The following is a 13,494-nucleotide window of genomic DNA, read 5'->3' as shown; positions in this document are numbered from 1 at the left end:
TGAACGATTAATTTGTCAAAAAAAAAAAAAAAAAAGAAACAATTTTTCTTAAAAATGGACTACACAAGTGAATTGCAGGATAATTAATTATACATGAACAGGAATCAACAAAATCAATGATTGAAACAAATGAAACTTTTCATTGTGCATATAAAGATTTTTAATTTATATTAAATAATATTTCGACTAAATACGATACACGGATGCAATAATTATAGTCTAATTCACACTTGAAAGATTAATTACAAGCACCACTATGTGACGGTATACTCAGACTATAGAGAACGAGTATGACCGTCGATACCTTAGTCACCGCCACTGACACCGTATATATGTATTCCGTGGCGTTAAGTCCAGATTCCGTCGGGGTTTGTCCTGTACGATTTTAAACGCGGCAATCTTACCTAGCAACGTGGGTAACTCGGTGTACCGATACCAATACTCGCATCCGTACCCCTTCCTCTTGCACGCATGCACGAGTTCCGACCGAGTGATGAAGTGGGGTGCACAGGTATATACTTTCACTAGTGCCCGTGTTCCGTATCGCGCTCTATTCGACCTTACACGTTGACAAAGATTGTGTCGCTAGAACGGGATCAATGAAATTGCGTAAAGAAGGTCGACTAGATAGTTAAAGGTTCTGCTTTTATTTTTTTATTATCGGTTAGAATTGATTCAATCTCTTTTTATTAATGAAGCTAAGAACAGTTTTGAATAGGAAATGTTTTTTTATATATAAATATGAAAAATAATTAAACAAAAACAATTATCAATTATTTGAAAGAAATCATAAGGAAATATTTATTTGATGACAATATTAATTTCTTTTATATTATATTTGATTATAGTATTTGATTTATTATTATCTTTGAATAAATATGAATGTTTTCTAATAATTTTTTTAATAAACAATAATATAATTGTTATATTATAACAATATGATTTTTATATTTTGAATATTGAAAACAATTTTTTGAAGTCATGCGCATCTGTACAAAATATGTAACAACTCCATCTGTGTGTATAATCGAGAATTTAATATTAATTGATAATATTTTCATAATATTTTTATTTACATATTCATGAAAAATATTTTTCACTAGAATTCTAATTGTTTAATTATTAAAAATAATAACAAATTTAACTAAATTTATTATTTATATTTATATATTTACATATTTGAAAATTCAGAGTTACAATATAAATTTATAAATATTAGGCATAATGAATATTAAATTTGAATAAAAAATAATAAATTTTGATAAGATTAATACAAATCAGTAACTAAATACATAATTAAAAAAATTAATCTTATCAAAAATAGTTCCAAATATGACCACAAGATGCCAGACAAGTAATCTGGATAAATTTCATTTTTGTCTTGTTAACGTAAATTAGTATATATATAAAATATTGAAGAAAGATGCGAAAGAGTTAAACATATTTCGAACACCTTTCAAAAGAATTAATTGTTATATATATGTTTTGCTATGTGAGTTTGTTGTGTCGTTAAATTTCATGAGAAGAACCCAAATCTCTCAATACTAAAAACTATACGCTCCTGTTACGGCATAGCGTGATCATAGCCATGGCGACTACTGCTTCATCGCGGGTAGATGAACTCGTACAAACTGTCACTCTGCATAATCCTCGGAAATTATTATTCACGGGATATGTTCTGCCCTCTGTGATATTACACACTGTGTGGATTTATAGTTGGATTTTTGTCTACGGAATTGATGAATATTATGATGCGGGTTTAGTGGGCATTGCAGCTATCGGCGTATTACAAATTTTCATATGTTTGTGTTGCCAGTGGTCAGTGCATATACACACTTTTTTTAATTGTAGCTCGGTGAGTTGACGATTGTTTATCATAAGAAAATATATTAATTTAATAATTCGCACGTGTATTGTTCAATATGTTTCGTTAACGTGGCAGCCATTCGAACCGGCCTTCTATTCCGATAAGTCACATGGTTGCTTGACGGGAAATTTTAAATTATAAAAATATAAATTATTTTAGGAAAAAAATCCATATAACGCGAAAATTGCAAAAGTAGTTCCTACTCCTAATAATGGAAGTTCAGAACTTGTCAAACTACATCATTCTGAACAACAAGAACCATGGTTTATATTTCAAAAAACCAAGTATTACTGGAACTCGGATAAAAAAATTTTTCAAGGTCTTCAATTTCCAATTAATCATTCTGTTAAACATTATTGTGAATGGAGAGGATATTTAGATGAAAAAGATATTGCAGCAGCAGAGGAAAAATATGGAAAAAATAAGTAAATATATTTCTTTAAATTATTAAAAACTATATAATTCAATTTTATTTTTTATTATTTTCATATAGGTTAGATATGGTTGTACCAGAATTTAGAGAACTATTCAAAGAAAGAGCAATTGCACCATTTTTTGTTTTTCAACTATTTTGCGTAGCATTATGGTGTTTTGATAAATACTGGTATTATAGTATATTTACATTAGTTATGCTCATTATGTTTGAATGTACACTTGTGCAACAACAACTTCGAAATATGGCTGAAATTAGAAAAATGGGAAATAAACCATACACAATGATGGTATTAATGAATATTGTGCAAATAAATGCATATATATATTATATATAAACTATATATAATATCATTTTTATCAAAGGTTTACAGGAACAGACGATGGCATTCCATGTTTACTGATCAATTAATTCCTGGTGATATTGTATCTATTACACGATCTCAAAATGATAATTTAGTGCCATGTGATATGTTACTTTTAAGAGGACCTTGTGTTGTTGATGAGAGTATGCTAACAGGTGAATTAATTATGAATTAGATTTAGATAGATTAGATATTAATTTGTAATTTTGATTTTTTATATGTTTTGATTACTAATAATTACTAATTTTATTATTAATGATTAATTTATTAATTTTATCATTATTGATAGGTGAATCAGTTCCTCAAATGAAGGAACCCATAGAAGAAATTGATGGAAATAGACAGTTGGATATAGAAGGTGATGATAAACTTCATGTACTTTTTGGGGGTACAAAGGTTGTACAACATACTCCACCAAGTAAAAGTGTATCTGGCCTTAAAGGTATTTTTTTATTTTAAATTTAAATATAATTTAAATATAATAATTTCACACAATACATGTTATATATTTTTTATATGGAAACTTTCAGCTACTGATAATGGCTGTGTAGCCTATGTTTTACGTACTGGATTTTCAACATCACAGGGAAAACTTTTGAGAACAATATTATTTGGAGTTAAACGTGTTACTGCTAATAATTTGGAAACATTTGGTTTTATTTTATTCTTGCTAATTTTTGCAATTGCTGCAGCATCATATGTGTGGATTAAAGGTATATAATATCTAAATAAATAAAACATATTAATCAATAAGTGAATGTAAATTCCAAAAATATTTTTAAATTATTAATAATTCATTGATACACAGGAAGTGAAGATCCTACTAGAAATAGATATAAATTGTTCTTGGAATGTACTCTTATTCTAACATCAGTTGTACCTCCAGAATTGCCTATTGAATTATCATTAGCTGTTAATACTTCATTATTGGCCTTATCAAAATTAGGTATTTAGAACATATGTGGAAATAATATTCAATTACATATATATTTTTTTAAATAAAAAATTATAATAAATAATTTTATTGTATAGGTGTATTTTGCACTGAACCTTTCAGAATTCCATTTGCTGGAAAAATTGAAATATGTTGTTTTGATAAAACTGGTACTTTAACTAGTGATAATTTGGTCGTCGAAGGTATAGCAGGGATTGAGTAAGAATAATCAAATAACTTTTAAATTTGATTTAATATAAGAATTTATATTAAAAAATCATTTATTATTTTAGAGGAAAACCAGATGTTATGCAACTTTCTGATGCACCTATAGAAAGTATTCAAGTACTTGCAACATGCCATTCTCTTGTACAATTAGATGATGGAATTGTTGGAGATCCTCTTGAGAAAGCTACATTAAAAGCTATTAAATGGAATCTTACAAAAAGTATTTTATTATATATTTTTATTATATTATATAAAATTTTTTTTACAAACAAAATTGTAATAATTTTAATTTATTTTAATTAATTAATTTAATTAATTTATTTATTTTAGCTGATTCTATGATACCTAGAAAAGGACAATCACCTGTCTTAAAAATCGTACAAAGACATCACTTTTCTTCTGCTTTAAAACGTATGTCAGTTGTAGCTGGATATACAACACCTGGATCTTCAGAAATCAATTACATGACCACTGTGAAAGGTGCTCCTGAAATTATTAAGAATATGGTCTGTAAAATAATAAATTGTTTATTTTATTGTCATAATATATTTTAAATATTTTATTTATTTATTTATTTTTTTCAGTTATCATCTATACCAGATAATTATGATTCAACATATTTATCGCTTTCGCGTCGTGGAGCAAGAGTTTTAGCTTTAGGATATCGAAAACTTCCTGGTCCTTTATCATCACAAGATTTAAGAGAACTTACACGAGAAGAATTAGAAAAAAATCTCATTTTTGCTGGATTTGTAATTATAAGTTGTCCGCTTAAACCTGATTCTAAAGCTGTTATTAAAGAGATTGTGAATGCTTCACATTCGGTAAATTATATATATATATATAACTTAAATGTATATTTAAATTTTTTTATTTTTTTATAATTTTAGTGTTGTTATGAGTTGTTATTTTTATAGGTTGTTATGATTACTGGTGATAATCCTTTAACAGCATGTCATGTCAGTCGTGAATTACATTTTACAAAAAAATCAATTACGCTTATATTGACTTCAAATAATGGAGAATGGATATGGGAAAGTGTGGATAGAAAAATAAATTTACCTTTGGAAATAAAAAATGTTTCTCGGAATAATGAAATATGGCGAGAATATGCACTTTGTGTAACAGGAGAAGTAAGTATAAAAAAAATATTTTAAATATATATTAATATGTGCATTTTTTAATATATCATTTTTAGGGTTTAACATATTTAAAAGATAATGAACGAGAGTTACTTCGTAAATTATTACCACATATTGTAATTTTTGCAAGATGTGAACCAAAACAAAAAGAATTTATAATTGTTTCATTGCAAAATTTAGGATACACAACTTTAATGTGTGGAGATGGTACTAATGATGTTGGTGCTTTAAAACATGCTCAAGTGGGTTAGTATATAAATATATTAAATATATATATATATAGTTTTATATAGTTTTATATATATATATAAAACTATATTATTAACTTATTTTATTTAGGTGTTGCAATTTTATCAAGTTTACCAGAAAAAGTATCTGCTGAAAAGCAAGATAATATGAAAAATGAACATACTATTTCAAATTCAACAATAGCAAATGGGCCAAGAAATAATCCAAGAGTTTCTGCTAATACTAGAGCAAGAATACAAAAAATATTGAAAGAACTTGAAGAACAATCTGTTATAGTTAAATTAGGAGATGCATCAATTGCTGCACCTTTCACTAGCAAAATGTCGTCGATTCAATGTAGTAAGTCTTATTGTATACAATATTCTAATAATAATATCAATATAAATTTATATAATATTATAATTATTATTAATATTTGTTTCATTATAGTATGCCATGTTATTAAGCAAGGACGATGCACTTTAGTTACCACTTTGCAGATGTTCAAAATTTTAGCACTTAATGCATTAGGACTTGCATATAGCCAATCTGTTCTTTATTTAGATGGAATAAAATTTAGTGATGCACAAGCAACATTACAGGGTATTTTACTAGCCACTTGTTTCTTATTCATATCAAGATCAAAACCATTGAAAACATTGTCTAAACAAAGACCTCTTCCAAATATCTTTAATTTATATACGATTGCGACTGTACTTCTTCAATTTGCTGTACATTTTTTTTCTCTTGTATATTTAGTTAAAGAAGCTACTTTATTATCTCCAAAGTAAGTAAAATAATAAAAAATATATTTAAAAATTATATAAATATATATTAAATATCTAAAGAATTAATAATATTAAATTATAAATATTAATTTTTTTTTTTTATTTAACAAGGAGTGATAAATTAGCAGCTATATTAGCTCCAAATAATCTATATAATGAAAGTATGGCCTTGAATACAAATTTTAATGATGAAGACGAACCATTTGAACCAAATTTATTAAACAGTACAGTTTATATTATTGCAATGACAATTCAAATTTCTACTTTTGCAATTAATTATCGGGTAAAATACTATGCTAAATGAAATATCATTTATAACTTTTTATAACTTTATTTCATTCTAATTTAACAATTCTATTATATAGGGTCATCCATATATGGAAAGTTTATTACAAAATAAATTTTTATTATATAGTCTTATAGGCAATGCTGCCGTTATATTGGGATTAACATGTGGATTTTTACCTGAATTAGCAACACAATTTGAAATTGTAGATTTTCCAAGTGATGTAAGTAAATAAAGAAAATTTAGTTTAGTTTTTAGTTAGAGTTCATATTTATATTATTATCTTATATACTAATTTTTATTTTATATTTGTAGTTCCGCAGTCTTTTAATTCAAGTATTAATAGCAGACTTTATTCTTGCATATATAGTTGATAGAATCTGCTTATGGCTTTTTGGAGAAGGGAGACATCAAAAACTGTGATTAGTACACAATTTCTATATTCCACTTTTAACTCGAAAAGTGCGAAAAATTAAATATGCAAATTTGTTTTCTTATTTCACAAAGAACAAATTATCTTTGTTTATTATTATATTTATGAATTATATTACGATTCCTATATGGAATATAATGCTTTTAAAAGACTGACCAATATATAATTGAGAAGTCATTATTAAAAATTCATATTGTTGATGGTTTTATATTAATGAAATCTTTGTTACTCATTGACAAATTTAATGATAATTCTTTGTGAAATAAGAAGATTAAAAAAAATTGAGATATATATTATATATATATATATATATAAATACACACATATGTATATGAGTATGTGGTATGTATGTTTTAATGAGTGTAAGTATTACCATAAAAAGTGAAATAGTAAAAAGAGCATGCAATGTGAGTGTGTACAAATGATAAGTAAATAATGCATAATATCATTATTATTATATATACCATGTTTGGAAACAATAAGTGTACCTTGAGAACCTGATTTATGAGAATTTATAAAAACAAACTTCTCTATTGTATTAAAACATAAAAAAACTGACTTTTAATATTATATAAGATGTTAATATATTAATGAATATATTATTGAAGACTTGATTCTAGAGAGAAAAACAAAAGAAAAATTAATATATAAAAATATTGATTTTATTTATTAAGTTATAAGCAATTAAAATTCACATAATAAAGCGTAATGAAAATAGAATTCGTTTCGTCAAACTGTTATTACTTATAATTTAATAAATAAGCCTCAACCAATATTTTTATATATCAATTTTTTTTTTATTTTAGATTTTAGAATCTATTCTCAAAAAGTTTCATACGAATATATTAATATCCTGTATATATAGATAAAAAGAAAATTATTAGTAGATGTTTGAAATTTATGGTAAAATCTCACATATAGATTATAATTGTTTATTATACTAATAATTATTTTAATAGAAATTATTAAGTTATAATTTTTATATTTTGTATAATTAACATGTTTTTTTTAAATAATTCTTATGACTAACATCATAAAATATGCATATAATATATAAATATTTAAACTAATTCAAATAGTAAATGTAACTTAAATTATACTTAAATTTTTGAGTTTATATTTTTTATTTATATTATTTTCATATATATTGGAATCAAATTTAGATGAACTAATGTAAAGTAGATAATTTTAATTACAACATTCCAATTTTATTTCCATCCTATTTTTAACAGTATAAACAATATAAATGGTTAAAAATATGTGACTTTGTTTATTAAAAATGTTTGTGTTTCTGTTTGGTAACAAATAATGTGTGCACACAGAACTATTAGATGTGATCAATGAATGCATATACTTTGTTCAATATTGCCATTTTTACAACAATTAATATATAAAAAAATAAGTCTTATGTTAAAAAAATTATTCAAAATTAAATGGTATTGTATTTGCTGTACTATGATGCAAATTTTTACAGCATCATATTTTTAGATTGAAAATCCTAAATAAAAGCTGATTATATATTATTACCTTTGTAATTATTTATAATGATTATTTATAATGATATATGATATGAAAATACTTTGTTATAAACATTAATTGTTTTTTTTTTAATTTTAATTTCCTCAAATTATTTTAATTAAAATTTTTATATCTTATATATCCTTATCGTCATAATCATAAATGAAAAAGAAGCAATAGAATACAAGTAATTTAAAAAGATATATATATATTTAGTAATAGGAAATAATTGTCAGTATAAACTGATAAGATTAAGATTAATTATATAGGACTAATTGTCAAATTTTATTTGATTTGAAATTATAGAAGCAACTTAACAAATTGTACATTTACCTTATATTGTTTCATTAATGTTGAAATTACATTGTTGAAATTACAGGAAGAATATTTATATAATCATTTTGATTCAATAATAATATATTAACATTTCACAATATTGTCTTTGACAGTATGATTTTATTTTCTTGATCTTTTTTTCCTATCTAAGCTCTTTATAATTTAATATCACGCAATTAATTTAATTTATTATTAAACAATTAATAAAAAAATCAATTAAATTTGTGATTTAAATTGTAAACTGCTAGAATAAAAAGTTAAATGAATTTTAGATTTCAATCGAAGAAACCGGTTGTTGCACATCGAACATCGAACTTTACGACAGTTGACTGTTGATCACGGAACATGGTTGATCGTTACGCTATATCTTTTGTTTAACTATATTTATTGACTGTGTTATTTTGCTGCGTGTTTTTTTTTTTTTCTAATATTTAAATTGTGTAAATCTTTTGCATTATATCTGTTAACAAGAATATTTATGAATATTTCGAGTCACGTAACCGCACTTTTTCATTGTGATTTTCGCGGTTGTGCTTGACATCCTGCGTCATTCTTTGCGTTTGATTGTTTGATCGATAGCTTTGAAATTTTATTTTGGTATGTGAATTAGTATATAGAAGTATATATAAATATTGAACAATTCAATTATTTTTTCTGTTTTCATTAAATTGTTATGTGATCATTTAAATATTAATTTAGAATATTCATGAAAGAAATAAATAATTCTACATTAATTATTTTGTACAAATATTTTCTATATTATATAAATAATTAAAATTGTTTATATAACATGACAATTTATTTAATTAAAATTATTTATATTATGTATACATATTTAAATTAATGGTTTGTGCTCATTTAAAATTTTCTATATTGAATTATATTTATTGATTCATTTTAATATTTATTTTCATAATTCGTTCCAAATTTAAATTCGTTTGTTGCAAGTTAAATATTATTTTGTGCATATTTTATAAAATGAGAACAGAAACAAGAAAAATGAGACCAATTACTTTCTAAATAAAACTTGCTTTGTAGAAGTAAATTCTTGGAAAGTATTACTTGAATAACAAATAAAAAAAATCAGAACGTGAAAAAAAATTACTAATCGGAATTTAACGTTTAAAGGAAATTATTCATTATTTTTTACATTTTTACCGATCATCGATTAAATTGAAATAAAACTATAATTAAATATAAATAAATTGTGCTTATAATATTTTCATTATTGTATGCAGAAGATAAAAATTTAAATAATATATACGAATACGAATGAGCCTATGGTTGCTAAAAATAAGGAAAACTATTTATAAAATTGAGTAGATAGTAAATACTTATCCATAATCGATCTCTATTACATTGTTTGCTGATTATTTTCAGTCGGTAACAATATTAATTCTATTGCATGTATATATATTCATATTATGTTGCATGTATAAAACCTAATTATCAGAAGACAATTATCGAACGTTATTATATATGTACTTACATATATACTTATCAAGAAATCATATGTATGTATGTATGTAGCATGATATTAAATATTTTTTTCACTAACACAGATTTTTACTAAAAATTGGCAAATTTTTATTATAAATTTTAAATGCATAACATATAAGAATTTTTTTCAATATGCATAATTGTATATGATCGAGAATTATAGAAAAAGATTGAGAAATAAATAAATTTCCGTTTTCAAAAAAAAGAAATAAAAACTTACGATATTAATGTATTATATTCACATGAATTGTTATATATATGATTATTTTTCACATTTTTGAAATAATTTTTCATTAAGTCTCACTTTATTCTACAAGTCTTCTAATACATGTCTATTCATATCTTGTAATGTGAAACATAGTTCACTACCTTGAATCAAAATTGATTTCTGTATGCTTCTGACATCTACAATAGAACGAATGATACTAATGCAAATGGCGCTAAGTTTAAATATCTAGTATTATTAGATTAGATTGATAAATCCGATTGCATTTTTTTGTAAGAAATATATACTATAGTAAATATTGACAATTAATTCAAAATTTATTTAACTAATTTTATATATGTAATTTTGTTTTTGATTTGTCTATATCATGATTTTTCTATGATATTTTGATTAAATTAAATATTTTTTTATTATAAACTATTTATATTAAAAACTTCAAATATTTTAGATATGTTTATTTTATTAATGTTCTTAATCTTTATTGATAAAATTTTGCAATGTATGAAACAAATAAAAATCACATAGAGCAAAATCTATATAATAAATATAACGGCTAGAATAAAATTTCAAATAATTTGTAATAATTTAATGCATTGTTAAAACTTATATAACGCAATTGTGCATTGCTATAATAAAAAACAGTTCCTTTTTCTAGATATGAGTAATGCTTTTAATTCAGTTAAACACGGTATTTTTTAGTTAAGAAATAACAGAAATAACAAAGCATTCCTTTATAATCTCATTAAATAGGAAACAAAATCTCTTTATCAATGAGTCAATGAAAACGAATTTATTATACAACTTAATGATAATTAAAAACTTCTTTTAATAAATATGATGTATAATTATATATGTATGATTATGTATGATTATGATAATTAAATAAAAAATTTATTAATATGATTATTATGAAAAATTTTTTGCATTTTGATTTTTGAAAAAAATAAATAAATAAAAGAAATAGATGAATAAAAATTTTTCAATACATAATATATATAAATACATTGACATATACATTAATTTTAATTTATTTATTCATTAAATGAAAAAATTGAAATGCGAATAGTTTATTTCGATATCATATATTAAATACAAGGTCAGGATTATCACGAACATTGATTTTATTCAGTTTTATAAAAAAATGGATAGAATAACATATCAATATTGAATGTTCAATATACATCGTAGAAATTATCGATGTTACTGATATTATACATTAAATAATTTATAGATAAAATATATTATAATGCAGACATCAATTTAAACGATAGATTTAAGTCAGGAGTTCAAACAAGGTTGAAACATTATCATTTTGTTGCATGAGCTATTGACCTAAATCTATTTCTTGAGTTGATATATATTTTAACACATCTATCATTTCAAATCATTTGTGTGATTCCAATCTTATATAGATTGAAGGATATTTCTATAAATGGCCTACATACAATCTCTGACGTTCTTGGATAAAAAGTATGTAGTATGTTTACAATACTGTATATTTAACGATATAACTATGTGTATATATAACTATGTATATATAACTATGTGTTTGCAAGATTGTTGTCACATGATTTGTGGAATTTGTTTTTTAATTTAGAAGAAAAAAAAAAAGTATTAAACGATTATCGAGTAATAGATATTAGTAAAATCTTATTTAGAAAATTTTTTTAGAAAATTAAATATAAATAGCAGTTCTGAATTTAGAAATTTTGTAAGGATGTCTAAAAATGATTTCGAGATTACAAATATTACAAAAAGTTGAAAAATAAAAAGAAAAGATATTAACTTTCGTGCAGCAATTTTTGTTCTTATAAAATTAATGTTAAAATGCTAAGATATATATCTAGTGTTTTAGCATAAAATATTTGTTTAACGTTGCTTAAATTTTTTATTTGCACATTTTTTTTTCTTCATTATTTGTCTGCAGATATCCTCTCTTCTTTTTCATTCCAATGAAAGACAAAATATACGCATGAATTTATATTTTGTCTTTCCTTATCCACGGACAATGTACGCGGATTGTTTACGGATATATATCTGCAAACAATTGTCTCTCAGTCTGGATGGAACTTAACGAGTTAACAAGCTCCATTGAAACACTAACAGCTGCAAGTCGCATTAAGGTCACGTGTCAATTACCAATTAGGAACATACATGCACGATAGATGTGTGCATTAAGACAAGAATTCCGTAAATACATTATGAACTAACTGTATATGTCTTATATTCCATTAACACTATACATGTTTTAGCTATAAAGACCATTAGCATAATACATTCATTTGTAATTTGTAATTTACTTAATACAAACTTTACAAAAATATATGGTGAATTAATCATAAATTACATTCAAACTTATTTTAAATAGCAGTTTTATTTTTTTAATTTGCTTTTTTAATTTGCTATTCAACTCCTTTATACCTAAAGCCCGATAAAAAGAAGACAATAATCTTCGCTTCTTCATCTTTTTATATTTCTTCCAAATCTTTACAAAAGTTTGTAGATTTATTTATTAATGCATGTTTTATTATTATTAAATTTGGGGAGAAAATAAATCTTTAAAAATCCATTATTCATATCATTCCAAGAGGCATTAAGTTTTTGTACGTGTTATTTGATTTCCATTACGGCTATTATTGGCATTATTAAGCAAATCTAGCTTTATAAATCAGGTTTTCGCTTGGCTTCAGTTTCCCAGAGCCAGAATGCTAGAAACAGAGGAAAGAGGATACTTTCATTGGGCAGATTGGCTGGTGTTCGCGTTGATGCTCGCCGTATCTGCTGCCGCAGGATTATGGCATTACAAGAGAGCACAGAAGTCGAGCACGGAAGATTATCTCTTAGGAGGAAAGAGCATGACCCTTTTACCCGTCTCCGCTTCTCTCGTTGCCAGGTATTCCATCCTTCGAATCTAATTGCCACTGTATTAAGCTGTCACAAGTATCATTGATGTTTGCCTTATGAAATAAAATGTAAAATACTATAAGAGATGTATAGTTAAAGAATAATTCTTTTTCTCTTTAGTTTCATATCTGGTGTGACGATTCTTGGAATACCTGCAGAGATATATAATTTTGGAACTCAATACTGGATCACCATTATTTCCATATTTTTTTCTGGTCTCGTCGTGGCTCTTATTTACGCCCCAGTTTTCGTTGCATTGGGATTAAATTCCGTTTACGAGGTATATTTATAACGTTTAATAAATGTG

The 13,494-nt window shown here is 24.4% G+C and overlaps 3 protein-coding genes across 8 annotated transcripts in view; 2 read left to right on the top strand and 1 right to left on the bottom strand.

Annotated features, from left to right (window-relative positions):
• Positions 1-323, bottom strand: part of LOC102679934 (protein spaetzle 5-like) — an 18,085-nt gene extending 17,762 nt beyond the window's left edge. Inside the window, exon 1 of the mRNA XM_006608908.2 lies at positions 305-323. The gene's annotated coding sequence lies outside the window, so the exon portion shown is untranslated. The remainder of the gene's footprint in view (positions 1-304) is intronic.
• A 1,265-nt stretch (positions 324-1,588) lies between these two features.
• LOC102679815 (manganese-transporting ATPase 13A1) lies at positions 1,589-7,251 on the top strand. The gene is made up of 18 exons (XM_006608907.2): positions 1,589-1,855; positions 2,027-2,292; positions 2,361-2,589; positions 2,666-2,819; positions 2,954-3,106; positions 3,195-3,377; positions 3,473-3,610; positions 3,697-3,817; positions 3,892-4,046; positions 4,157-4,332; positions 4,411-4,650; positions 4,744-4,959; positions 5,025-5,214; positions 5,308-5,556; positions 5,647-5,983; positions 6,096-6,267; positions 6,350-6,493; positions 6,586-7,251. The coding sequence occupies exons 1-18, from the start codon at positions 1,589-1,591 to the stop codon at positions 6,691-6,693; spliced, it is 3,498 nt and encodes a 1,165-aa protein (XP_006608970.1). The 3' UTR covers positions 6,694-7,251.
• Positions 7,252-8,749: 1,498 nt separating this feature from the next.
• The window catches only part of LOC102679092 (sodium-coupled monocarboxylate transporter 1-like), a 10,280-nt gene continuing 5,535 nt past the window's right edge, over positions 8,750-13,494 (top strand). Inside the window, exons 1-4 of one of the 6 annotated variants that reach the window (XM_006608903.2) lie at positions 8,750-9,154; positions 12,211-12,567; positions 12,974-13,176; positions 13,308-13,467. In XM_006608903.2, the coding sequence (XP_006608966.1) occupies positions 12,989-13,176; positions 13,308-13,467 (348 nt within the window). In that variant the 5' untranslated portion in view covers positions 8,750-9,154; positions 12,211-12,567; positions 12,974-12,988. Of the gene's footprint in view, positions 9,155-9,937; positions 9,941-12,210; positions 12,568-12,881; positions 13,177-13,307; positions 13,468-13,494 lie in introns of those variants that run through there. The other 5 variants (XM_006608904.2, XM_031514851.1, XM_006608902.2 and 2 more) reach the window with 5 other exon arrangements.

The sequence above is a fragment of the Apis dorsata genome, unplaced genomic scaffold, assembly GCF_000469605.1.
Source record: "Apis dorsata unplaced genomic scaffold, Apis dorsata 1.3 scaffold_50, whole genome shotgun sequence".
Classification (NCBI taxonomy): Eukaryota; Metazoa; Arthropoda; class Insecta; order Hymenoptera; family Apidae; genus Apis; species Apis dorsata.
This window is presented reverse-complemented; position numbering and strand designations above follow the sequence as displayed.